The 27,591-nt window shown below is 54.1% G+C and overlaps 1 protein-coding gene across 9 annotated transcripts in view; it reads right to left on the bottom strand.

Moving 5' to 3' along the window:
- ATP9B (ATPase phospholipid transporting 9B (putative)) overlaps positions 1-27,591 on the bottom strand; it is a 212,593-nt gene that overhangs the window by 16,799 nt on the left and 168,203 nt on the right. For 8 of the 9 annotated variants that reach the window (XR_012121287.1, XM_073213259.1, XM_073213251.1 and 5 more), the window contains 9 exons: positions 12,956-13,117; positions 12,202-12,294; positions 9,094-9,177; positions 8,601-8,771; positions 6,270-6,368; positions 4,485-4,574; positions 1,253-1,397; positions 941-1,005; positions 3-158 (listed from right to left, as the gene is read on the bottom strand). Coding sequence is in view for 8 of the 9 variants with exons in the window: in XM_073213259.1 (XP_073069360.1) it covers positions 3-158; positions 941-1,005; positions 1,253-1,397; positions 4,485-4,574; positions 6,270-6,368; positions 8,601-8,771; positions 9,094-9,177; positions 12,202-12,294; positions 12,956-13,117 (1,065 nt within the window). In the remaining variant the exon portion in view is untranslated. The remainder of the gene's footprint in view (positions 1-2; positions 159-940; positions 1,006-1,252; positions 1,398-4,484; positions 4,575-6,269; positions 6,369-8,600; positions 8,772-9,093; positions 9,178-12,201; positions 12,295-12,955; positions 13,118-27,591) is intronic. The other variant, XM_073213253.1, reaches the window with a different exon arrangement.

Below are 27,591 nucleotides of genomic sequence, written 5' to 3'. Positions count from 1 at the left end.
ACCTGCATCGTGGAGATGATGAGGCCCCTGTGCATGACGAACTGGCCGAGCGCCGCAGACCGCTTGTAGCTGCTCCGCCCGTGCACCATCAGCAGCCTGCCGAGGTGCCTGAACTGCGTGATGGACAGGTCTGCCGCCAGGGATGCCTGCTTCCCCTCCTGCAGCGAGGGGCCCTGCTCAGACACTCCCACCCGCAGCCGCACTGCACACCGAGCTCTTAGGGCTCAGGCGAAACAAGACTGAAACTCTCTCCAACGTCGAAGGGGACAGGCCACCGGGGACACCTGCCCACAGGTAGCTGACTTCCATGTCAAAGGAACCCGCCAGGAGTCTGTCAGTACCAAGGGGCAGGACTTGGCCCTGCCTTTAGACACCCAGTGACCCTGGGCATCTGCAGAAAGGTCCTCTATGCCCGGGATCCCCTACTTAGAAAAACAAGCACCTGCTACTTGGCAAAGCTGCTGAGAGGTAAGCGGGGAGGGTGATGAGAAGCCCCTCAGTGCTGTGGACTGGGGTGGGGCTGACAGGTCCAGGAGGTGCAGGACCGAGGGGGATGCTGCACAAGAGCCAGGCTCACCTCCAGGTCTTTTTGGGGGTGTTTCACTGTGAGTGTGGAAAACAAACATCACACCACAGCTCAGAGTTGGCTGGGCGACACGGATGTGCAGACAAGCCCGTGTGTGACCTGAGGGAATGGTGGTGTGCTGGGGTGCTGGGGATTGTGACGCCTGAGCTCAGCTTCCTGGGGACCACAGGCCACAGGGCCCTGCGCACCACTCCAAGGCCAGGCGTGACCCCGCAGGGCTCTGGCCCTGATGGCTCTGCTTTCTACCTGCACTTCATGACAGAGACCCTACAGAAAGACGGCGTTGCCGTGACCCGGTGTGTGGCCCTGGCAGCCCGAGCCACCGTGAGGCGAGGCTGTGGCCGAGGTGCGTACCTTCCCTTCGATGCCGACCCCGCAGTCCGCCGCCTGGATCATGCTCACGTCATTCCCTCCGTCACCTGGGAGGCATGGGAAATGGTGAGACGACGTGATCAGCCTCGACGTGGCCTCGCTTCCCTCTTTACCAGCAGAGTCTGTTTAAGACAGTGGCTAGTGTGGGTGGAATCGGTGTGCAGCGAGAGACTGGGCACACTTCCGTTTGGGGTAAGTTTCAGGCCTCGGTTTCTGTTAGAACTCCATGCTCGCTGGGCAAGGCCACACTGGCCCTGGCAAGCACCCTGCTGACGCCCGCCCAGGCTGGCTCACCGATGGCGCATGTGCGTCCCGTGGCGTGCTGCTGCAGCAGCGTCACGATGCGGGCCTTCTGGGTGGGCGAGCACCGGCAGCAGACCACGGCCGGGCACTGGCAGGCCAGCTCCACAAACTCGAGCTCGTAGTACTTCAGGCAGACCTGCAGGGGAGACCTGGTCACGCCCTTGCCGTCAGCCGCGCTAATATCTGTGGGCGTGGAAAGAGCACAGCGGCCAGGAAACCCGACCTCCTCCAAGTGGGCAGTCGGCATGCTTCTTGGGTCCCTGTCCCCAGTTACAGCCCCCAGCCCAGCGGGGATTCAGTGGAGACATATGGACAGAACTCACAGGCATGCAGCGCAGCAGGCGGGGCCAGCTCAAGGCCTGCGCAGGACAGAGCACAGTGGCCACACAACTGTCTGTGTGGACAGACAGCGTGGCGGTCAGGGGTCTACACAGGGGCCCAGCGAGGTGCCAGTTCTTATGTGACTGAGACCCTGGAGGACCCCCGATGGACAGCTTCCCCACTAGTCCTTGTCTTCCTTCTCAGCAGTCGGCCCAAAAGACCTTTGTCTTTAATGTAAAATACTCTCAGAATCAACGCTCAATTCATCCTGGTTGGGGAAATAAAGATTCCAAAAGCTGCATGAAGGCTGTGGGGTCCCCACATGCTCTGAAAATCACCCCAGCATGAAGGTCAGGCTGCTAGAGACCCAACCCAGGTTCTGAGACCCTGTGGCACCAACTCTCATCGACAGCAGGCTCACCTGCAGGGACCGTGTGCATGTGTCCGGTGGAGGCCTGCCAGGCAGCCTGTGCCCACTCCGGACCACCTGTACCTTACACCAGAGGGCACCAGGGAGCTACGCTACACATCCCCTGCAGCAACAGCGGGCAACTGGTGTGTGCGTGAGGGTGCACGTCCGGGTACGTGTGGGGCATGGGCATGGAGTCTGCAGCCGCATGCCCGCCCCTGTTCCCTCATGGTCTCTGGTGGGAAGGTGTGCGGCCTCTGGCAGACCCCCGGGCCCCAGGGTGCCTCCCTGAGCCTCAAAGCCAGTGGGTCTTATCCTCACTCTTATTTTCCCTTTGCTCTGACTTTCTCACGTTACTGTGTCCTGATGAAATACATGCATCTTTTGCTAGTCATCTCTACCCTTTCTGGAACATGTCGGCATGTGAGAAAAACAAATGCCCTGTCATCTTAAAAGAGTCACTGCTTCTTGGCTGCAACCTCTCCTGTAAGATATTTATGATTAAGGTCCACATGAAAGCTTCGTGTAGAAGACATGATAAACATGGGCCACGTCTGCAGGCTCGAGTTCACACAGGCTGACAAACTGAAACACAGGCCGCTCTAAGGTGGTGGGTGAGTGCACCCCGTGGTCTCCCAGCCGAGGGCCTGACACCCACGGACGGAGCATGAAGATACCCACGTGTACCCCAGGCACCACTGGGAGGGATGCCATCACGTGGGACCCCAGCCAGTTCCCAGAAGGTGCAGAAGCCTGGCAGCATGGGGGCTCAGGGGGTGACACGCTGCCCTCCGAGCCCCAGAGCAGCTCGGTCCTGCCTGCGGTGGGCGCAGCAGAAAGGAGATGGGGCCCCTGAGAGACCAAGAAGGGGTGGAGGATGTCGCATCTGGAGAGCAGGGCTTGGGGAGGGCCTTCTCTGCTCGACTGGCCACCATGTACGTGTGTTTTTGGGACACAAAAACAGCAAATATTGAATTAAAATAAACACTCATAAAGAGGAGGGACTTAGTGCAAGCAGACTTGTGCTCCTTCCCCGAATCCCATTAAAACAACTATAAAGAGAGGTTTCTAAAGACATAACCCTGCAAAGAGGCCAGAGGGGAGAGGTTAGCACACTGGGGGCACTGGAAGGCAGGCGGGCAGGTGCTAACAGGCTGTGAGAAGTCTGAGGCCACCTAGCGGGTGGTGCCCACGAGCCAGTAAGGGAAGCCACCTGGCGGGCAGGCGCCCTGCTCTGGAGAGGGAGGCTCAGGAGGCAGGATGAAGCGGCACTGGCCTGGAAGTCGGGGAAGGAATGCTCCTTGTCCCCCAGACCAAGGCTGGAAAGACACAGTGCAGACCGTACCCCAGCCACTGGCATGGAGCTCTGTGCACCACGGGGGTCTGCAACCTGCCAGGAACAGGACCCAAGTGGTCCTGATAACAACTGGGAGGCAGAAGGCATCTGGGGTGCTGGGCAGCACCGCACGACACCTTTAACACTCTGAGGGGCGATTCCTTCTGACGCAGAAATCAACCAGCCACGCGGCCATCAAACAGGCGGACCAGAGGCATGTTGTTCCCTAGAAGGTCTCGGCAGTCACCCCCTCGAGCCACCTGTCCAGGAAGCCAGATGGACATGCTCTGCCACACTGAGGGGCGGGATGTGGGCAGCACACGGCCCAGGGGGCCCAGCATCGGGGGCGGTGGGTGCAGAGCGGGAGCCGTCCTCCCGAGGACACTGGTCTGTGCGCTGAACCGCACGCCAGGCTACGTGGTGTGAGGAGTGCGACCCTGTGGCAGCTCAGGGCAGCGCGTTGGGGCTGCTCTCCTCCCTCCAACTGGCCGGCCTTGTGGCCTACTTGACCTTTGGGGGGTGACGCTGCGGTATTCTGCACAGCCAGGGCTGGGTTGTAGAAAAGGCACAGCTTCGCCCAGACTTCTGGGACACTTGCGCAGGGTAGAGAGCTGGCATACACACGGCCCCAGAGAGGCCCGTGGCCAGCTGCCTGGGGAGAGGGCCGCCCTGTGGCCCCGGCCTGCTGTCCTGATGAGTAGGCTGAGGAGGACGTGGCCACCCCTCGCTGCCTCGGGGCCTGGACGCTCAGGCTTCCTCTGTCCGGAAGGGTGCTCTTTAGGAAATACCAGTTTCGGTAAATTTAGGTCAAGATTGTGGGCAGCACAGTCAAGACTCTAAGGCAAGCCAAGCTCTTAACAGTGAGATGAGGGCTAGCACCTAAAGAGAATTTTGACTAAGCCTAAACAAATCTACCTTGAACACCGCTCTGACTTTGCTGTGGCGTCTCTCCGGCCACAGCTGCCCACCAGACCACATGCCACTGCTGTGGCCGTCAAGACCTGCAAACAGCAGAGATGAGCAGCAGCAGCTGATAAACACCTTTGACTCGGGAAGCCCCTAGTCAACCTGCAGGAAAAGCAGTCCTGTGCTCGGTCAGAGCACAGCCTGGCCTTCGCGAGACGAGAGGACGGACCGGTGCCGTCGAGTGCGCTCACCTCCAGCGAGTCCCCGGAGATGACCAGGGCGCAGTCATGCCTCCTGCGGAACGAGTTCAGCTCCAGGTGGGCCTCTTCCCGGCTGGTCACCTCCGCAAGGGGAAACAGCGATTAGAGAGCCACTTCAGGCTGCGTGACCACAAGCAAGCCCTTCGGCACGAACCACTGGGAGGGCCTTAGACACACTGCCTACAACCAAAGGCACTTTAGCAGCAAGTCCTACAATAAACTGCTCTCACATCTCCCTGCAGAGCTGGGAATAAACACCCGCTCCTGGAACACCAATTGTTTTCCAATTTGCTGCAGCTCAAAGCAGGAAACTACAGTGCAGATCGAGGTAAAAGTACCACAGTCACAGTAAGATGGTGGACGGAGCTGGCTTGTCAGGCAGCAGGTGACAGGGCGCCCAGCCCACGGGCTTGCGCGCTGAGGCGGACAACGGGCTCTTGTCAGTGCATTTCCGTCAGGGCTCCTGAGCATCAGCAATTAGTTTCTGGTACTCTTGCAGAGCGGGAGCACGGTGGGCGGGCTTCACCGCCACACACAGCTCCCGAGTCACACTTCGGTGCGCACCTGCCAGAGCCCGGGGAGTGTGCTGCTCGTGGCCACAGAGAGGCTGGGCCGGGGTGGTTCCAAGCCCAGCTTTTATTTACAGGCACCTCTTTCCGTAGTACGCCAAGTGACGCCAATGCTTTGATAAGACTGCTTATTCCTCCGCCATGGGCTCAACTTACTCCGTTGGCTCAGGAAAGCACAAAATCTCGAGGATTAAATAACTTAAAAGAGTAAAAATTAAGTCATAACCTTGAAATACCACTGATTCAGAATGAAAACATTTCAGGCACCAATACACTGGTTTTGGGCACTCTTTTTGCAGGGATTTTATGGGACATAAAAGAAATGATGTTGTAGGCCTGAAATAAATTTAAAGTTTCATGGGGTCCAAATTAACCTCCGACTCATCTTTAAATAGGTAGTTTTTATTGTGAAAATTTTAATTTGTAGTCCTATAACACTGAAAAGTCAACAAAAATTGATCTTAAGTTTTATCAGAATCATTAATAATTTAATTGCAAATAGTAGTCTGCAGGGCCTAATTTGTGATTCTGATGCTTCTAAATAAACTACATTTACATGTAAATTATATTCAAGTAACTATTTCTGTAGGTGTAAGTGCTTCATCAGAACAGGCACAGACACACAATGTCTGTTCACCCATCATCAATCAAGACCCAAGAAACTTTTATTTTTTGTTTGAATTAAATTTAGTCATAACTAATACAGTAAACACATAAATTTAGATCATTTCTATTAATTTTCTCTGATCTAATTAAGGAAGAACATTAAATTTAAAAATGGCAGTAGATTAAAGACATTCCCACTTTGTATTTGAAGCTTGTTCCACAAGCAGCAGCTCTGGACCACAAGCAGCGCAACCAATAGAGAAATGTAAGTTTCACCAATATACACTTAATAAAGTGAATAGAAAATGATGGCAGCATACTATTTTAAAATAGATAATTATTAATACATAATTCTAATAGTATAGCAGAATACTTTTGAATTTAGACCTTGTTTCGCTCTATCAAAAAGCAGCTTTTTGATCACATTTATTGTATGTGACTAAGAGAAATATGTTCTAACATGTTTTTATGAATGGAGTAAGAAAATGACATTTCTCTTTTAAAATAAATATTTAGTAATTAATGAATAACTGCATATACATCCTCACCAAGCCAACAGGTTTTAGTTGTGAAGCAAGACATTTACAGTTCAGTGACTTACTGGCCTGAAAACGTGGACTTCCTGTGTCCTGGACACCAGGTGTGAGCTTTTGGCGATGCAGGTGGCCGTCTCGAGTTTATCGCCCGTGAGCATCCATATCTGGGAACAAACGACACCGCAAGCCTCAGCCGCAACACAGACTGCTGACTCCACAGCTTAGGAGCGCGTGTCCTCGTGCGCGTCTGCACACCCACGTAGAGCGCCGCCATGCACACCAGCCAAAACGTGGGAGCAGCTGCGCCCCAAGGGGTGCGTGGAGCTGCACAAGGAGGTGGACACACAGTGGGGCACCACCCAGCGTAGGAGGATGCGTGGCCATGCTGTGGCATGGATGAGCCCGGAGGACACGGTGCCGAGGGAACGGGCCGAAGCCACGTGACTGCTCAGGAGGTGCTGAGAGTCGCCGGTCAGAGCAAGGAAGGGCACGCCAACGTCAGGCCGGCGGCAGAGTCTGTAGGCCCATGGACGACGGGGGTGAGGGGTCCCCAGGCTGAGGTGAATGAGGCCCCATGTACGTCCAAAGGTAGCATTTGTTTCCAACCTTGCACATGGACATGTGGGCCACAGGCTCCCAGGGCCACAGGCCAGTGAACTGGGAGGGCCCACAGACCCTTACGCAACCTGCTTGTTTTCCAATTGGAAACAGGTTCAAAAATGGGCAAACAGGCAGAGTTGTTCGTATCAGATATAACATGTCAAATAATACTAATTTTACTTAAAAGAATTACACACACAGCCACACATTATGTACATAAGAATCCCTAGACTAGTAAGAAACCAAAATGAAGACATTTAATATAAAACAGGATGGTTTACATATATTTTCTATAATAGCAAAAAACTTCTAGTCACTCCTATATTACCCAAATTTCTCAGGTGTCTTATGTGTCCTATTTGCATGTTTAGAAACAGGACACAAAAGATTTGTGTGGTATAAGGACCGTTTGCTTAGTACTCCCAGTGCTGGAGGGTTTGTGCTCTTTATCTACCTTACACACTGCCAGTCCCTTTACTCAGCCTGGACACAGTCCCAGCAAAGGTGGGCACAGTCGGCACAGAAAAGCAAGAGCCGCACTGCTCACGCGCCCGCATGGGGGCTGGCAGTGTGAGGCCTGCAATGCCACCAGGCCTTCCAAGGATGACGGGAAGCCCCATCCTTACCTGACCCTGACCCCCAAAGGCGAAACAGGGTCTGCCCCTTCAGACAGCAAACGTGAAGAGACAAGCCTGCAAAGAACTGCCCTAGACACTTGGATCTCCCTGCAGGGAGCACCCCATGCCACTGCGATGCTCTGACAGCAGCACGCGCCAGTGGGAGACAGCCGACTGGACGACCTGAAGAATCACAGGAGGCGGAGCGGGCCACCTGCTTCCAGTTAGCTGCCTTTCCAGCCCCACTTTCTGGCTGTACCGTACGATGGAAATGCTCCGGGCCCGACACTCCCTAGTAACTCGGACGCTGGCCCCGATGCTGGGGCAGCCCTGACGCCTGTCCGACGCCCGAGCTGATGCTCTCCCCTTCGGGGTCCACCTGGAGTCCCGCAGGGGGAGAACGCACTGCTTGCTCCCCGCACAGGGCCGTGGTCACCCACACCTGCCTGCGCAGTTTGCTGAGTCCATCTAGAGATACAAATGTGTCCTTGAAAGCAAGCGGGACCCGTCCACTCTCAGAAGCAGACACCCTGTCCTGGGGCAGCCCTGGACCAGACTCCTCAGGCCCTGACCTTCCTGCTCCGCGCAGCACCTAAGCTGAGAAAGCAGTTCCCTGAACACAGCGACTCAGAGCACAAGGCCGACGCCCCAGACAGGACAGGACACTGCAGGACGGCGACGTCAGGGCGGAGGCAGGGATGTGAGCCTTCAGGGGAAGCACCAGACAGGCGGAGGGTATGGGCAGGGCAGCCTCCGCGCAGGCTCACCCTGACATCTGCTCTGTCGGAGGGCCAGTGACCCACCCGTCTGTGAGCAATGCCCCATGCCTGCCCAAGGCTGGGGTCCCCAGCACCCACGCTCAGTGGAAGCCCAGGGTCCTGGAGTTTCATGGGGGGCACACGAGTGGTGTGGGGGCTGCCATGGGACAAGCTCGGGTGTTATAAGAACCCACCCCTGGGCCCGGGCGGGAGATGGCCAGGGAGTGGGCCAGGCCGGGTGGCGTGTGGTGGGGTGACCGGGGCAGCTTCTGGGAGAGGTGGGTGGGTGCCCTGGGGAGCAGCGGGACAGCTGCTCAGCACGCTCTGCACCACGACTGCACCCGCGGGTCACGATGGAACAGCCCAAGGGATGGTGCTGTAGCCCCCCTGGGGAGCCGCCTGGGCCAGAGGCCGGCCCTACCTTGATCCCGGCGTTGCGCAGCGTCTCGAGGGTGGGCCTCACGTCGGCCTGCAGCTGGTCCTCCACCCCCGTGAGGCACAGCAGCTCCATCTCCCGCTCCAGGCTTTCCACCACGGCCGTGACCTTGAGCGCCCGGTCGTGGACGCTCAGCTTGGCCTGAGTGTACCGGCTCTGAGGGCAAACACGGGGGCACACGTGTGTGTGTGTGCACGCGTGGCGGGGCCTGAGTGTGGGGCTGAGGCAGAGGCAGGCGGGCTGTTCATCGCACAGTCATCGCTGAGACGTGAGTACCTGCAACACTAGGTAAAGGTTCCTTTCCGCCTCCACGGACACCCCTTCCCAGCGGACTGGAGGTGGTGGGGGCGCGGGCGTGGGGTGAACCCAGTGCCCCCGGAGGGTGGCTGTACTGCTGTGGCCACAGGACCTCAAGCTTCAAGCAAGTGGGGCGAGCCCAGGGCCACGGGGACACCAGCGCCCTCGAAGGGCGGGTTACCTCGAAGTCCTGGTACTGCTCTTCCGTCAGCACCCTCTTTGCGACCACGAGGGTGCGCAGGCCTTCCCGGGCCATGTTTCCACACTGGAAAAGGAGATGCAGGTCACACGTGGCCCCCAAGCCCCCGAAGGAGGCAGCAACAGGGGCCCCGCGGCGCTGTGAGGGCCGCGCTCTGCGGTGACGACCGCTCTCCTCTGCGGACCCACCCCGCCAACTCCACGCCGGTCACAGGCATGCGCGCGAGGAGCCGGGCCACAGGGACACACTCCCCCCGATGCCCCTGCCCTTCCTGCCCTTGGGGGGCAGTGGGGGGCGTCATGGTGCAGGGGGCACAGTCAGCTCCCCAGGTGACAGGCACACACTTTTCCACCTGAAATCACGGGTTTGGAGGAATGGCATCGTGAGCCCTGAACCAGAGGCGCCCAACTCCGAGCTGACAGCAGGCGCGGGGCGGGGCGGGGCTGAGGCCGGAGCCCGCGTGGCCGTGTGGTGGGGGAGGCGAAGGCCCCGCGTGGCCGTGTTTGGTAAGACCCGAGCCCTAAAACCAGACGGCTCATCTGAAAGCCGGCTCCTGCAGTCCTAGCTTGCGTCTGGGGACGCTGACTTCCTCAGGCTCCCTCCGCTCCCAGGTGAATCGGCTGCCACAGGGCCATCCTGGGAGGCGGCGAGCCCACCATCGGGCAGGCGCCTAGTGCCCCCGCGCTGTGTGCTGTCACCATTTGTTTGAATTTGAGCCCAAGTTGGCCTTGCTGGTCGACCGAGCTGAGCACACAGCCACAGTCAGCCTGGCACATGGGAGGGCGGCAGCTTCTGCAGCCACGAGACAGCCAGACCCGAGGGTCCCTGGGGTCGGGGTCGCATCCTGCAGGGAAACAGAAGCCTGCGCAGGCAAGACGCCCAAGTTTGCATTTTAAAACAAGAAATGGAAACACTTAACAGGAGTGTGAAGAGGTGTCAATTCCACCAGAGAAGGCAACACAGTATCAGAAGACAGTTTTCCCCTTCACAGGAAACAACTAAACGGTCTTAGCTGGAGGCGGGACGGGCGGCGGGCTGACTCTAGGCTGCTTGGCATAGCAGGGGCGGACCTGCTTGAAGGGGACGGGCATCTTCTCTCAAAGGGTGCCTTGACACAAACTTTGCCGCCAGAACTTTAACCCGTACTTTCAGAAGTACACCCCGGTGCTCCTTCGAGCACTGGGCAGCTTCGGTGTTCCTGTGGATGGGGGCAGGTTCCAGAGGACCGGGAAGGGCACACCCGCACGGTGACGGGCGCTGCAGAGCCAGGCCCGGAGGCTGCTGGCTATGCAGCCAGAGAGGAGGTGGCAAGCACAGGAGCCACACGCCACTTCCTCTGTGTAAAGTCACAGTACAGTCCCTTCCCGGGGGGAAGCCCCAGTGCAGGAAGACTGGGGAGGGCTCAGCACTCTCTGGAAATGTGAAATGTGTAGCACAGTGTCCTGCCCGTGCGACGGCCCCGGGGTGGACAGCTGTCACCCAGACACAAGGCCTCTCCTGGAGAAGCAGGCAGGGTGGGTGTTGAGAGGGGCGGCAAGCAGCTGCAAGCGGCACTGTCCCCAGGGAGGCCAGCTCGGTGCTGTGAACACGCCGTGCCCACGGGCAGGCTCCTGCCAACGCAGAGGCAGGGAGGCACATGAGCTGGCGCCAGATGCATGTGCAGGTGGTCCTGCCGCTGCCAGAGCTGTGCCCCAGCTCTGCACTTCAACAGTAGTGCTTCAGGGGAACGTGTCTTTCATGAAAAGTAAAAACGTAAAAATGTGAGGTCACCCCTTGACTGTCTGAGCTCACTGACCGTGCGGCTCCAGCAACGCCACCGGCCGAGGCCTTCCGAGGCCAGGGTCTGAAAGGCCTGCCCCTTCCTGTTGACTCCCTCCCAGATTCCAGACTGCGGAGCATCTCCAATTCTGACCATGTGTGCAGAGCTCTGGGCCCCGGCGCACTGGGTCTGCCTCTGGCGTTTGCACGCCGAGGGTGGCGGCCGCCTCCTTGTGGAAGCCACACTGTGAGGGGCCACAGGAAGGGTGACGGGGGTCAGAGGACTTCTCCAAGCGGAGAACGCACAAGGATGAGAAAACAAGTGCACACAGGATTTTTAATAAAGTTATCTTTGTGAAAAACAGCCTGACATAATCTGTCTGCTGCAAGACATTTATTGATCTGACTGCATAAAGCAAAATAAATTAAGCAAGTATTTTATAATTAATTGCACATCATTATGACCATAAGTAATTTTTATGGCATTTTGCTAGGTCTTCAGGGAGTTTAATTATTCATGTCCCTGACTGAATCCAAGTGCCTGAAGGAGCCATCGATTTGGGCCAAATTTGCTGTGGCCCTGGGGCGTGGCCCTGCACTGACAGGCCGCTGGGCCCGCAGGGACGTGGGGACAGTGGGGCACCAGCAGTAATATGCAAATAGAAGAAAGGGTCATGTTTGTTACTGAAATGGCTTAGTTTTACTTTAAAACCCAACTTTTTATTAATACATAAATGTAAACAACAAATAATACAGCCTCATGAGGCCGATCAAATCACACTGGTTTAGTGAGTATTTGATGAAATGTAGGGGTGGTTATATTTGTATTTCATTTTCTCTTTTTAAAGTGAATCCTACACACAAATGAGGATTAGATCGAAATCCAAATTCAAATTTCCTTGCAAATAATTTAGGTCACAAAATAAATATATTAAAGTACATCTTTCATTATATATATATTTCAGAAATTTTTCGTGAATGATTAGTAATGCTTTCTATTTTTTCACCAATTATACAATATACACTTCAAGAGGGCCTCCCTATACACCTACATGCATTCACACAGAAGCCAAAAAATAGTTCATACAGAAAGTAAATGATTTATCACTGAATACTACTGCTATCCGTCCTGCTTCCCAAAATTGAGAACTAGAATCATTTAAAATAATACACTGGAAAAACAACGCTGCCTTTGGTAGCCTATCAATGTCTGGTCTGAAACGTGGCGTCTCAGTGTGCCCCCGGGACAGCAGTGTGTACGGGGGACCCGGTGCACTCCGGCCTATCACACCCGCTCAATCTCGTGGAAGCATTTTGAACGGGACAGCTCACCTCTTCCTCCAGCCAGTCGTTATACTGGACGATGGTGGCCATGGCGACGTCAGCACCTTTCATGTAGAAGGTGATTTCTGCCGTCGACTCGTCCTGTGAGGGGACGAAACCAGCGTGTACATCAGCCACACCGCTCCTCGCAAAGAACAGCGGCCCTAACAGAACGCCAGGGGGCCGCTTCCCGCGCAGCATCCTCGGGGGGCACGGCCCTCGGCTCCCGGGCAGACAAGGCCTGAGAGCGACTGCAGTCTTGCAGGGCTGTGCTGACGTCTCTGACATAAAAAATGTTGGTGGATAGATGCCTTGGACCGAGAGGCAAATACTACTTCTCTCAAATTTCCAGTTTTATTGAATAAGCTTCCTTGTTTAGCCAACTTCCAAGATACATTTTTGGTATTTGCTTATAAAGGTCAACGGGGAGGATCTCACCATCTCTACGGTCATCAATCACTAAGTTAAGCTCTCGCTGCTGATGCTGACAACGAACCAGCTTTCACTGACCTCAGAGGCCACGACATAAATGACCCCTTTCATTTACTCTGCCTTAGTCATCTCAGGTAGGGTATTTTAAATCACTAGCATTAGAGCCACACTAGCTTCTCAGTATAATTAGTTTAGATTTTACTTTAAAAAACCCTGTAGGCAGCACGAAGCATGTGAATGAATGCTGAAGAGGACAGTGTGGGGCGAGCAGTGACACCCCTGCAGCGACCCCCCCACCCCGCAGTGCCACACCCCCGGGGAACACGCGCACCCTGACGATGACGCCCATCCGCTTGCTCTCCGAGGTGAAGGGGAACATCTGCAGCACATAGTAGGTCAGAATCTGGCCGCTGGGGGTCCTCAGCTGCATGGAGGTGAGGTCTCTGTTGACCAGGGTGAGGCCGACGCTCTCTGTCCACTGCACCAGGGCCACCTGGGGAGACCAGTGAGACCTGAGGCCGCATGCTGCCCACCAAGGGGGCCAGGAGGGCAGCAGGGACGCGGCCAGTGCACCCCCCGCAGTCCTGGAACTCGTCTGATTCCAGGGCCTGTTGGGGATTCGCTTTACAGGTTGACAAGCAGTGATGGCCTGGGGTCCTACTGTCCATGTGAAGGCCACTGCTGGCCACATGCTGTGGGGGTGTGGGCTCCCTGGTGCCCAGCCCAGGGCTGAGAGGGAGGCCTGGCCACCAGTGCCCAAGGGCCCAGAGCCAGGGCCAGGGGCTGTCCCCCATCTGGGAGCGGCACGCAAGGGGAGGCTCCGGAGCCCTCTCACTTACCTGCTCCTCTCACAGAGGAGGTAACAGACCGGAACCTACAGCCGCTACGTCTACACACGACCCCTGAAAGCTCACGGCTGACAGCAGCCGAGGGGAGGCGCCTGGCACTGGGCTGCTCGGCCACAGCTCCTCCCGTGGCTGAGGCCCACTCGCCGTGGAAAACACGTTCACAAACTGCTCTCAAGGTGAAAGGATCAAAGTAAATTCCCTGGCATTTGGCGGGCACTCAAAGACAGAAGCTATTTTTATGATTTTTTATTATTAAAATGTGAAAATCCTAAGTGGAAGATAAATTTTTTAAGTTAATAATCTATAAAGCATATTTTTTTATGATAAGAGGTATTGTCTAAAAACAGAAATAGTTTAAGAGCGACGCCATTACAAGGAATTCATCAGTTAAAACACTGTGTGGCTCAGGGACGTGTCACAGAGGATGTGGACCTGCAAGGGCCGACGGGGAGGCGACGCCTCATCGGGGCAGCCAGTGCCCTCCGCCGGCTCCGGGACTCTCTCGCTCTGCACCCCCTGGTCTCTCCCTGCAGGAGGCCCTGGTCCCTGCCATCAGTTCTCTTCGATATCTGCACTTCAGCATCTTACTGAGGGTTTTGAGAAACCAAATCAGGGGAATTTTACGTTCTGTTCAGTGAGCAGGATGTCACCACTCTATCCTACGTCCTCTGAAATTCTCAGCAGTTCTGGTCCCAAGGCTGGACGGGTGGGGACAGAATCCTGGCGCTGCCCCATACCTCCACGGATCTGGGCAACAGCCACACCCTGGGCCCCAGCTCTCTCCTCTATGAAACGGTGGTGCCAGGCCCCCCGGGCCACTGTGGGGAAGGCCCGGGGTGAGGGCTCACCCTCCACCCTCTGCCACACCAGGACCAACTTACCATGAGGTTTCCAAGTCCCTTCCTGCAGATCTAAGCACAGCTAAGTTCCAGAAGCCCCATGCTGCTTTTAATGCCCCGATGCTAGCGCAGAGACGCTCTGTGGGCACGCGAAGATGGCAAGGAAGGAAATGCGGGCATGAGGTTCCTCTGGGTCACGGAGATGCTCTGTGGGGGTGGGGACTCAGCTGAGGGCCGCCTGCTCTTGTCGTGACTGCCCCCTGGGAAGCGGGTGGCTGCACTTCTGGAACTGGCACCCGCCTGAAGGTCTGTTTTAAAGAAATCTGCGACAGATAGCTCTCGGCCCCTTCCGTGGGAGGGGACTGTTTCCCAGACACTTCAGGGACCCAGAAAGGGATTACATGGACACGGACTGTCGTAAAGACACACTCGTACAGTCGTGAAGTACAATTCCACTTTCTTTTATGTGTAGTCGATGCATCAGAATTCACCTTTTATAAATGTCTATTTTAAGAAGTCTTTGTATAGTAGTGCTACCTATGATAAATGGAATAATTTCAGAAGGGCAGGATGGAGAGTGAAATTATAAAAATGATCCTTATTTTTGGTTACTTCAGTTACAAAAAGTCAGAATGCATCCCCAAGGGGCATGGGTCAACCAGCCTGTCTGAGCCCCGGCCCATTGGAAACGGACAGAAAACGACTGCTTGGCAGAGCGGGTCTGCGTGAACGGGGCGGAGCCGCCTGTCTCCCGGCAGCCAGTGGGGGCCTCGCGGAGGCGGGCACAGGGGTCCGGGGGCCTCTCCCGCCCCGCGCTGTCTCCCCACCAAGCCCCTGGCCCCGCATCCTGCATTCACCCCACACTCCGGATGTGGGCCACAATTCAGCAGGCTTTCTTGGGTAGGAATGGCTATGTGGGCAAATTTCTCCCCAGTCCCAATTTTCTCATTTAAAAATAGAAATTGTACTTAAATTAATAAAATCATAGTTAGCTGACTTGCAAACTCAGGACATAAAAACATTACGCGTTCGACTGCCAAGCGGTGAGATTTAACTCTGCGGAATCACGAGCGGCGCTTCGCCTCGGCTCTTGCTAACCGGGCCCACCCTGGGCCGGGGGCCGTCTCTGCGCAGCGGCCGGCTGCGGACCCGCCCGGACCCTCTGTCCCTGCGGTGGCTGCAAGCGTCCGACGGGCCTGTTCATGGGGTCCCTACTGGGTATTGGGAACCAGGGGTCGGATCGGAACATGAGCTCGTCAGGCAGGGCTGCCGCACAGGGGCAGGGCCGGACGCCCCGGGTCCCCACCGCGCGGGCACGGCGAGGCGGTGGGTGCGGCACCTGGGCAAGCACTCGTGCTGCCAGACGTGGGCCTCCGTGAACCTGAAGCCCCCCACCCACAAATGGAACTGATGCTCGTCTCCTTTTCGTGGGAGACATATGAGGTGGGCATATTTCTACTTCATCTGTCTGATCGATGACCCCAGCAAGGTCTCTGTGCTCCCTTCCAGAGTGTGAATCACACAAACAACAAGCTGAGAGCTCGGCGCTTGCCACACGCCGCGAGAAGCTGCTGTGCAGGACTCCTTTGCTTCGGAGACTGTGCAGGCCCTGCCCAAGGCTGGCGCCTCGGTGGGGGACCCCACGTCTGCGCCTGGGCCGCGGTCTCCCAGTGGACCAGTGCCTGGTAGTGCCCAGCTCTTGGGAGGCGACCTCCCAGCCCTGGGCACATGTGGGCATGCTGCCCAGTCTACTTGAAATGTGCTTTGTGGAGAGGCACAGGGGCTCAGGGGGCAGCAGGAGCTCTGTGGGGCAGGAGACTAAGGTGAGCCACGTCTACGTGGACGACCCCTAATGAAACCCCGGGTGCCGAGGCTCAGGAGGGCTGCCAGGAGAAGTCAGCACTGTCTGCACAGCCCGGGGGAGGTCAGCTGGGGGCTCTCACCAGGCCCCTCCCTGGCTGATTTAACCCTTCCCTCACCGTCTCGACGGTGACTGTGAGCAAGACAGCCATGCAGAGCTCCGAGTCCTTCCAGTATCGGACTGCACCGGGCTGTGGGGACCCCCGACCACTCCAGAACACACACACCCATCAACTGCCAGCAGGCTGGACCGCCTGAGGCCCCCTGGGTGAGGGGAGCCAGGCCAGCTCAGCAGCAAGCGCACCCAGCTTGGGCAGATGAGGAAAAAGCCGAGGGGGTGACAGCCAAGTGTTACCTGGAACTGCTTGGGGGAAAGAGCAAAGAAAGCAGTCTTTCGGCTGGAACTAGGGTGTTTCATTGCTTTGTACAAGTAATTAAACTAAAGCTGCCTAGAGAGGAAGCATGGGGCCTCTGGGAAGGACCGACGTGACTGACGGGGTGGCGGGAGGCTGCGTCGGGGCACGTCCCTCCTGCAGGCAGATGAGAGCCCACCCGCAGTGGCTTCCTCGCCACACTTTGCGAGACACCGCCACTCTGCCTGCGGTCCCCGGACGTGGCCGCAGGGTCACGGGACACGGGAGTGCAGACAGCCGAGGCGGCGAGCCCCTGGCCCGGCCCCATGCCCACACACTGACGGCTCCTTCTCGCCGGCCCTGCTCTGGTGGCCTGTGTGCACGGTGACATGTCGCCATTCTTGCTCCCGGAGTTGTGCCACTGGGTCCCAGGTCTGACAAGGTTGTCTTTCGGAGGACACGCACAACTCCAGGGGTCTGTAGGCTTGCTGGCTGTTCAGCAGTGAGTCAGGTGCAGCTCAAATTTAGAGCTCACTTGCCCTGGCTTTCCAGTGTGTTACTAAGAGACTGAAGTTTGCTGAGATGAAATCACACTACAGATAATACAGTCCTATAATTTAGAGCATCAGCAATATGCGCTAAATTACAGCACTAAAAAAAGACACATGAGCCCACAGAAACAAGAGTGTGCCCAGCAGGGCTAACTCAGCTGTGCGGCACCACATCAAAGTAAGACCAAAGGGAAGCGTGCGGTCCTTCCCTGCGGGACTTCTCCGTACACTGCAAACGCTCCCGTCCGCCCCAGGCCGAGGTGCGGTTCTCACCCTGCGGCCTGCCGACTGTGCCTCTGTGGGCCCAGCCCAGGCCTCACTCCCCAAGACACCCTCCAGCTGCTGGCACACCTGCCTGTCACTAGAGCCCATGTGGCCTCACTAACCACTTCAGGAGCAGCGCATGCGAAGCTCTGATACTTCCTTCCCTGGCCCAGCATTTTAACCAATATCAACTGGAGGGTCAGCTCCCTACATGATGCCAACCAGAGGGAAAGAGCACAAAAATCCCACAGAGTAGATGCCTTGATGTCCTAATGCCACCACTTGGGGTCGGGCAGGATTCTTTTTTGTACTGTAAGGCAGAACATTCTGGAACAGGCCTGAACCTGGGGAGGGCACAGGCAGGCAGCACACCTGTGGCCCACGTGCCCCGTGCCCCTCGTCCTGGCAGATGTGCTACCTGGGCCAGCAGCCGCGGGCCCACGACAAGCAGGAGAGTCTGGCTCTGCATTTGAGCCTTACGACCTTGTGTCGGAGCACGAACCCAGGACGCCCTCACTGTTTGGGTGTATTAGTGGCATTCTTTCTAAAAGGCTTCTAGAAATGTTCTATCTGGGACAAGTAAAAATTAAAGGGCAGGAAGGTTCAAAGTCTGACTGCCTCCTTCCTGAAGGCACTGGGGCCATGATAGCTCGTTCCCCTGGAGCCTGCAGCCCTGCGTCTCCAGACGGACAGCAAGGTGCAGGGGGCCCCTCGGGAGGGGCAGTGCTGGCCTGACACTCGAATGGGGCCACACACAGACCCTGCGCAAGCCCTCAGCCTCAGACCCCAGGCGCGTGTGCCAACGTGCAGAGGACACACCCAGCTGGCCCCGCCGTCTGAGAGGAGGCAGGATCGGGCCCTCTCCTCCCAGGCATGGTCACCAGGCTGTCCTGTCCTCTCGACTCCAGAAGGCTCCCTGATGGCCCGGGGGGCCATGCGTGCTGGCTGCCATCACTCCACCGCAGCAGCCTCCGCTATGCCTCTGGAGCTCCACTGTGACACCCACACCATGTCTGCCCCTCGTCTGGCTACACGGGACCTACGAAAGGGATGGGGCCTCAGCTGTAGGCACGGACGACAGCCATGCTCACTGCCGCACACCCAGTGGCCAAGAACACGTTCCCGAGTCAACAAGAACTAGTTTCCAGTTTGAAGTGATAAAGTGGGAGGTTGGCCAGGAGCCCCAAGACCTGAGTGGCAGCCTGCTGGCCCAAGCCTGCCCGGGTGCTGGGACGGACCTGCAGAGACGCCTGCCCGCACACCGGGGGTCACGGTCTAGGAAGTGCCCGTCTCTGCCTGCAGGCTGCTGGCAGCCTTTAAACCGCGTCCTTACACACAAATGCCAGCCGCCTGCATGAAGCAGAGGCCCCACAGCCTCAGGTGCTACCCATCCACACTCTTGCCCCTCACGGGCCCGTTCAAAGCTCTTGCCAGTGTTTAAAGTGGGTGGCTGCTCCCTCGTTACTGGGTCTCTAGAATTTGTTATGTATTTCGGTTTCTATTAATTTGCCATAATGTATTTTGTGAACATATGCTAGAAATCTGTGGCTTACCTTCATTTTCTTAACAATGTCTTTTGAAGAAAATAGGATTTTTACCTTCAAGTCCAATTTAACAATTTTTTTTTACAATTTGGGCTGTTTGTGTCCCATGAAACCATTGCCTAACTAAAACTTTAAAGGTTTTCTCCTAGATATTTTAAATTCTTAGGTTTTTCTCTTAGGTCTATGACAATTTTGGTTAATCTTCGTACATGCTGAGAGGAACCGGCCAAGGCTTTCTGTGCACGTGGCTGTCGGGGGCTGTGGGCGCCGTCCGTCCAAAGGCTCAGCCTGCAGCGGGTCTGTTTCCTCAGCATCTTTATGAAGGATCAGCTGCCACCTCGGTGACAGTCTTCCTATCCACGAGCACAGAACACTTCCCACACGCAGGCCCTCTCTGGTTCTTCTTCAGTCTTCAGACGTCTCAGCACACATTTCATCACTTCATGGTAGCGAATGCTGGGGGAGGCCTGAGATCCCCGAGTGTCTGAACATGTGACCTCACTCTCTGCGAAGGGTAAACCGAGGCCTGAAGAGGTTCAGTGGTTTCTGGGCCCAGGGCGCACCACCTGCTGGCCCGTCTCCTTCACAGAGCGTTCTTTTGTGCTGGCAAAATGTCATTGCAGACTGTAGCCTGGTGTGAAAGTGTGTAACAGCTTCTCAGTTTGTGTATCTCAGCATATACATCTAGCAAAAAAAAATATACACAAATGAACTGTTTTCAGAACAGACCAATTATTTAGAAGCAATATAATGAATGATCAAGAATTTCTAATTCTACAGATCCTGTTTCAGCAGGTTTTGGGGAAATCCTCAGATGTTTCTCCAGGGTAGCAGTGCTGAACAATCATTCTGGCAATAAAAAGAAAATAAAACAAAACTTCCCTTGCTCTCGGGTGAAATGCTTGCATTTGCCGTGTTTTGCTCACGGAAAACACAGGCACCTCCTTCGGAGGCTGTTAAAAGGGTTGCATGAGCGGATGTAGGTAAAATGCTGACAACAGTGATTTAAAGGATAGCTTCAAAATTAGCTGTTATTACTCATATGCCACATTTCCACTTAAGTTTGTGAATACACGTTTTCACTGTTGAGGCTTTGTGAACGGGGTCCAGTCTTCAGCATGACGGGGTTGTTGAGAAATAACAAAGCTACTAACTCACATAATTTTGCGGCCACAGCCTACTGAGGTCTCACGATTCTGATGGTTGTGCAGACGCTTCTCGTGGTTTCTACATGAACAGGCGTATCATGCGTAAGTGGCGATCTTATTTCCTTCTACTAACTGTATTGACCTCTTCTGACATACTGTCTTGACAGAACTTCTAGGACATTATGATGGTGATGGTGTCAGCAGATGTCTGTTTTATTCTTCATTGGGAACGACTGTAGAGTTTACTTGGTATGATGGCTGAGTATCAATTCAAGACTGCAGTTATGAATCAGGTCGAGAGAGTAGCTTTCTGCTTTGAGTTTACTGTCATTGGATCTGGGGGCTGGTCTGATTTGATCAGGAATGGGCACTGAATTTCAATTCAAATGCCTTTTTAAAGTCTCTAATGCATTGAGATGAGATTATTGTATAACTTCCAACTTACAGATGTAAAGCCACACAAATATATTTCCTAGTATTGGATCATTCTCGCATTCCTGGGATAAATGCCACTTGGTCATGCTTTTTCACTATGCTGTTAAGTTTGATTTGTTGGCATTAGTTTCAAGATTTCTGAATCTGTTCATAAGATTCCTCTGTAAATTTCTTTTTTATTGTGTATATATTTGTGTTATCACAGTCAGATTTTAGAGTTTAGGATCATTGGCTTCATAAAATGACTCAGAAGGCTTTGGAATATTTTCCTTGTTCCAGGTAGGTTTTCATAGTGTGGGACTTACTTGTGGCTTAAAATAACTGACCTACAAAATCAGTCCGCAGCTGTTTTTGGTGACTTCTTGAATCCCTTTTCCGGTGTACTCAGGCTTTCTATGTTCTTTAGACCCCACTTTGTTAAGTTATATTTTTCCTCAACATGGGTATTTAATGAGGTTTTCAAAAATACTAGCATTTGGATTTTCATGATATTCTTATAAAATTTTAAGCTTATTTGCACACTCTTCATATGCACGGTTCTGTATACACCTAGTTTGCGTTCACTGTTTCGTATCACTTACTATTTCTGCTAACAGCTTTTCCATCTATTACCTTTCAGGGGGTCAGCTTTTGAGTGCATTTGCCTCTTTAGTCATTCCTCTCTGTTTTTCTTTTTATCTCCTTTCTCCTTCTCTCCTTCAGTTTTGTTTTTTCTTCTAAGCTTTTTAGCTAGATGCCCAGTTCACTTACTTCACTTCCTCCCGATGTCCACGGCCTCCGGTTGGTCTGCAAGGCACACCCTGTGCCGGCTGGTGGGGGCGGAGGGTCCGTGCCGCTGTCCACACCTGGGAGCTAGTGCCAGTCCAGGGGTGCCCCCGAGAGCGGGGACACGGCTCTAGACCACAGCCGCTCTGGGGCTCCTCTCTGTGTTTGGCCAGACTGTGCGCTAGCAGACACATGTAGACAGAAAGCTGCCGAGGGGCCGGTGGGAACTGCTAGGCTTTCGGCATTTATCTCGGGCCTTTAACACACGGCCACCTGCCTTCCCCACTGAGCGCCTCCTGGTCAGGGGCAGGGCTGCCCACGTCTCCCTGCTCCTTCTGGACGCTGTCACGATGGCGCGGGCCACCTGCACCCTGCCTCTTGCCACCACAGTCTCAGGTCACAGAAACTTCCCTGGTGCCCAGATGTGCGTTCTTCAGAGAGTTTCCAATGCTATTTGATTTCGTCTGTTTAGGGAACTTTGTCAGTATTCAAATAAAATACAGTTTATCAAAGACTTCTTGCGAGCTGCCATGCTCATGTGGAGGCTGCTGCCTGACATTATAATAGGATGTAATCCTGAGAGATCCTTCCTGAAGTGTAAAGATAACCCAGAACTAAAGGCTTAAAACATTTCAAATGACTATTTCTCTGACTACTGCGATTACTGACAGTAATGCAAAGTAAAAATAGTTAAAACGTGAGTGTAAAAAATATATTCAAGTGTGAGCCTGAGCCAAATCTCACCCACAGGCTGGTCAGGAACACAGACGTAATCTTTGTGTCAAGTGACCCATTGCTTCTCCGTGCAAAGCAGCCGGTAGACAAAGGATTCACCGAGTCACACACATCATGTGGGAGGAAAGATAACGTAGAGCAAGATGTCATTTATTAATCTTTCTCTATAATGCCATTATTTGAAGGTTTCTGTGCTATTGTGCTTGAAAAACTTGGGAGGAATTTCCTTCATCATGTTTGCAATTACGTACACACAGCTGCCCGCTCTGATCCCGGATGCACTTTACACGCCGGTTATATGTCAGTCCCTTCTCCCTGACAAGCCCTTGCTGCCCATTGCAGTGTTACCACCATTGTTGTGACTGGATAGGATTACGGACATAAAGTGCAATCTGATCACCTGGAAAAACTGCCCACCAATGGCATGACAGGCCGTGCGCACACTCTCTGCTGCTGAGGACCACGGGGAGGGTTACACATCGAGGGGACCTGCTCCCCTGCACACTGAAACACCAGTCAGTCCTGCCTCAGTAGGGGCACATATAATGGATTCAAAACCACCGCTGGCCCCGTACACTGGCATTTACTCTGGCAAATCCAGAAGCAATGCCATTAAAGAGGACACGTTCTTCTGTTTTTATAAAACCTGCTCATGGTTTGTCATAAACTTTAGTTGATTCTGCACATAAATGTCCGAGGGAGGAGATGACATCTATACCTTGCAATAATATTTAAACACAGAGCTTTCCCATGTGAGGGGCCTGAAGAATAATAAATAGCCTGGGTACAGGAGTAAGCAGTCTTTAAAAGTCAAGGTCAATCCATCTTTTTGGGCCAAAAGAGGCCAGAGGTCCTCAAGGTTTGTCACTAGTCACTTGGCCTGAGGACCTTTCCACTCTGCCCAGGGGTGCACACCCCCGTAGCGGCAGCGGCACGTGCCCTGGTCTCTGCGGCGCACAGGACGCCAGTGCCGAGGCCTGGGCTTAACTTTGTCCAGGAGTTTCCAGGGAACACTCTGCTCGCCAGGCTGGAGTCGGCCATGTGCTGCTGTACGGACACAGTGGCAGGCCGCGAACTTTCCACTCTCTTGAGGAAATGAAGCATGATGGCCGTTGTGAGACAGGTGACGATGCACTGCGGGGTCCCCGGGATGGACGCGTTGGCAGTCAGGACTGCCACACCACCACCTGCCACGCCTCAAAGTCAGCACCAGACGTACCGAGACGACACTCCACGGCGAGCACCTGGAGACCCCACAGAGCCACAGGGACTTAATTCTCCCAGAATTCCAGTATTTGTATAAAAAACTACCCTGTGCACATGTGTAGGCGAGGTAAAAAGATCCTTTTTTGTTTTCAGGAGCATGAAAATGAAGACTACGTGTATCATGAGAGTTGCAGCTGTGACACAAGAGACTCTAGAAAAAAGATGTTTTACTGAATATGTCACGTTCTTCCTAAAGATGAGGGTGACACAGAGCCACAAACAGGGACAGTGCTGGTGCAGAACACAGGCCCTGGAGTCTCCGAAAGCTGCTGCTTATTAACCTGTATGTCGGGCAGGTCAAAGCTGAGGTCAAACAGAAAACATCAATTGAGCCATTTCCCTGAATCAAGCTCCAGGGTGCAATATTCTAAGCACTTTATTCAATAAAAAATGCTTTTCAAATAGTGCTTTGGTGATTGGGAACATTGCCGCCATCCGTCAACCTCACAGCAGCAAAGTTCAATAAGCTAAATAATGAACCATTGAGATCATTTTCCTTAGGCTTTAGGGTTTGCAAATGCTGCATCAATAGAGAGCTTCAAAAATTATGATGAAGCCTATTCTTTCCATTTTCAAATTTAAAATACGCTAGGGATTTTTTTTAAGGCTATTTAATGTTCTGCTACTTCTAATCACTGTCCAATTTCCAAAGTAGAAAAACTTTGAACAAGTAAAAGATTTACGTTTAAGACACTAGCCGTTTCTCTTTCATTCCAGTAGTTTTTGAGTCAGTGACACCCTTCTCTGCTGCGGATTCCTAATTCAAGATTTTAAAAGGGTGACAACTTACACAAAAACCTAAAGATGAAAAACCCCATGTGTTTCAAACAAAATGTATATTTATTTTTGGCAGGTAATAAGGTACATGTTTAATATAATATTGTCAAAACTTTCAATAAAATTTTCCTTGGGTGATATCTGTAGTCTATGTTTCCCATAACTTTTTCAATATATAATCGTATGGAACTTTTCAGAATTTCTAGAATACTGTAATACAAAAAGCCACACATTTAGCACATTCTGAGAACGAGAATGTGGCCCGTTTCCCCCAGCGGCATCCCGGGCGACCCGCCACTTGCCTCGACGTGCACCCCGGAGCTCTGGCACAGCCGTCTGCACGCTTATACTTCACCCATCTTACCAGTTTAGACCCCCGAATTTGCTTTTGACTCTTGAATTTTGCATTTTCTCTGGTTTTCTCTTCCCAAATAAAACAATTTGATAAACACACAACTCCTAAAGTCATACTGAGTCTGGCTACAAGAGATTCTTAAACATTTGTTGGTCAACAGGGCCTAAAAAATCCAGCAGCGGGCACAATGACGTCTTGCCCACCGATTCAGGTGCGACAGGAAGCGTGTGAGGGTGTCGGGCCTGGTGCCCACACCTCCCCAGGTATTTCCTCCAGACGACAACTAGGTTATCCTCTGGGAGCCGCAACCATTCACGGCAGGGCAGCTAAGCCCACCCACAGGCTCTGCCAATACCTCCACCATCACAATTCATGGGGGACCAAAAGGCAAACGCCACCCGCATGGACACAGCCTGGCTTGCCTCCAGGGCTCTGGCTCCGAGACTGTGGCAGCATGACCGGAGTCCTGGAAGAGCTCGACTACACAGTGTCGGCTCTGCCTACCGCCTGCTCCGAGCACTTCCCACCACGTTCCCAACAGCCTGCGGCTCGGCCAGCAGCTCAGGTACACAGACACCGTGACGCGAGACAGGCTAGAGCCCGGCCCCTCCTGAAGACCTTGCGGAGTGCCTGGCGATGACTGACCACGACACCATCGCGGTGTGCGGCGGTGCCCAGGAGCCACCACAGGGCACACGGAGCTGATGACAGTGGTTAGAGAGCAAGCAGGCTTTGAGATCCTTCTTTATCTTCATCTTTTCTCATTCATTTTGATTGAAAAATAGCCCCTCTAATTATAGAAGTAGTAAGGTTGCTATAAAACGTGAAGTAGTAACATGACAGTGAGAGAGTGCCTTTGCCCTGATGTGCAGGAGGCAGGCAGCCCAGGCAGAGGGGCCTGAGCTACTCGGGCATCGGAAGAGCACTTGGGTTGGGCACAGCTGGACAAAGGCGGAGATGAACGGAGGCGGGGGTTCGGGGCCGTGGAGCTGCTCAGCCAGACCCATCTGTGTGGGCCACGCTTGGGCACTACTAGAAGACCGCAGGCACGTGGGTCAGCAGGAAGGTTTTAGTGACACGAGGCCCTGTAGGTTCAGGAGCAAATGTGGCCATGAAAGCAGGGTTACAGGGAAGGCTGTGGGGCCGCAGGCATGGGAACCACTGGAAGGGAAAGAGCCTCTGGGGCAGGTGTGCAGACCCTCAGGGAAGTCCCAGCACAGCACGGTGACCAGCAGGGGCCCGGGCACAGGGCCACGTGACGTGGAGATCACTGGGGTGCGGACAACCATGTGGGGACAGGAAGGGCGGCAGGTCTGTGCAGAAAGACAAGAAGGCGACCGTCGATGTGCTCGGTTCACAGGGAGACGAGAAACCGAACGGAAATGTACTCCGCTTTCTGTGTCTAAAAAACAACGAAGCTTCTATCTTTTTGGCTGCTTTTCACCACTTTTAAGCTTTTATGTGACTAAGGACATTTAATTTCTAAATTGGTTTATTTTGATTAAGATAATTTCTTGACTATACAACAAAAAAGAAATATCTATGTAACTAGGTCTGTACCTATGTAAAGCCTGAAAATAAATTTGGTTTTCAAAACACAGCAGCGGTGTGTAGTTTTGTGGAACCCCGTGCTGCTGACTAGGGCTTCGCACTGTTCTTTCCTCGCTGTGAAGTTACAGAAGGGTGACTGAGGCCTGTGCCCTGCGTTATGTCCCCTGGATGATGTCTGGAGGGACAACCGTGAGCAGCCACTTGGGGAAGCGGAGAAACCGAGGCCCTTGTCGCACCACAGCCCCCGAAGGCGTGTCAAAGGGAAGGGTCAGGACGCAGGCGGACTGAGACGCTGGGACCCGCACTCAGCCTGCACACAGCCAGCCTTTCAGGAACTGAGCACGTATACAGAGAAGGGAAATATACAGAGAAAAACAGAACAAAACAACGCCCCCTGGTGTGCGGACAGGGTGCCACCTCAGAGCCCTGGGTCTGCAGACAAGGATGTGTGTGACTGGCCGCTCTGAACACAGAGCGCCCAGACACATCCAGGCAGTGTGCAGGGGGCAGGAGGGAAGGCCTGCAGGCAGCAGCGGGCCCCATGCACTTCCGCTCCCCCTCCCAGGTGCTCAGGCAGCCCGTCTGCCTCGGGGCACGGTGAGCTGTGCTGGTCACCCACCGACGCTGCCCCAAACATGAACTCACCTGCACCTCGTGACTGCCTGATTATTTACTAGGCGAACGGGGATGCCCCTGCAGACGCCGTGGACACTGTCCTTGCCGCCGCCGACAGCCTCGGCTTGGCCACGGCCGTGCAGCAGGGGGCCTGGCTCTCCAGCCTCGCACCTGCCTCGGGGGACGGAGCCTGCTGGGTCGTGGCCACCCCGGTGGGAGAGGCGGCACCTGGTTCCTGGCTGATGCTTTGACAGTAAGGACTTTTCTCTTTTGAAAAAAACTTGTTAGCAAGAATCATGAGGTCAGATTCCTCTTTTAAGCTTTGACTGCAGGTACTTTTTGGGGGCATTTTTCTTACATGACCCAGTTTTACAGAGAATTTGAGGCGGCTTGTTTGCTATATTGCTTCCGTGGGTGGTTTGTTACTTTAGAGAAGGGGCTGAAGGGTCTCGAGCAGAGAGAGTGGACAAACAGCCTGTGAGTGAAACACACTGACTGTACAGGGACTGGGTGCGTGATAATGGGCTCCATCAATCTAAAAACCGAAGAACGGTGTCAAGTCAGAAATGACTCATCGGCCATTTTTGTCACCTGTACATTTGTGAGATGATTTACATCCCAATTCTCTCTTGAAATAGATACACTATATCGAAATTGTGGCAAAAATAACCCAAAGCTCAACATGCAGATCTGATGATTTGGAGGCGAGGAGAAACTGGACGGACGCCTATCTGAGCAACCCTGGGTCTGGCAGCTGTTCTGAGATCCGGCCTGGCCACAAATCGGTGCACAAAATGAGTGAAACTGTCTGATTGTCTTTTCCCCAGTAACTAACTCTCGGACATGCAGAGATGCGCGGACACAGTAAGACCAAAGGCACGTGTCCGGGGCCCTGACTACATTGGGGGCTGCCCCCTGGGGAGCTGGACAGCTCTGGCCCAGCTAAGGCACTCAGGTCTCTCACAAGGCTCCTCTCTGTACCCCTCTGGGCCTGGGTGAGACATACCAGGTGACACGGCTTTGACTCTGAGGAACCCCATGGATTAGACTGCGCAAGGGCC

Source organism: Manis javanica, chromosome 9 (genome assembly GCF_040802235.1).
Source record: "Manis javanica isolate MJ-LG chromosome 9, MJ_LKY, whole genome shotgun sequence".
In the NCBI taxonomy this organism is placed as follows: Eukaryota; Metazoa; Chordata; class Mammalia; order Pholidota; family Manidae; genus Manis; species Manis javanica.
Note: the sequence above shows the minus strand (reverse complement) of the source record. Positions and strands in the feature narration are given on the sequence as shown.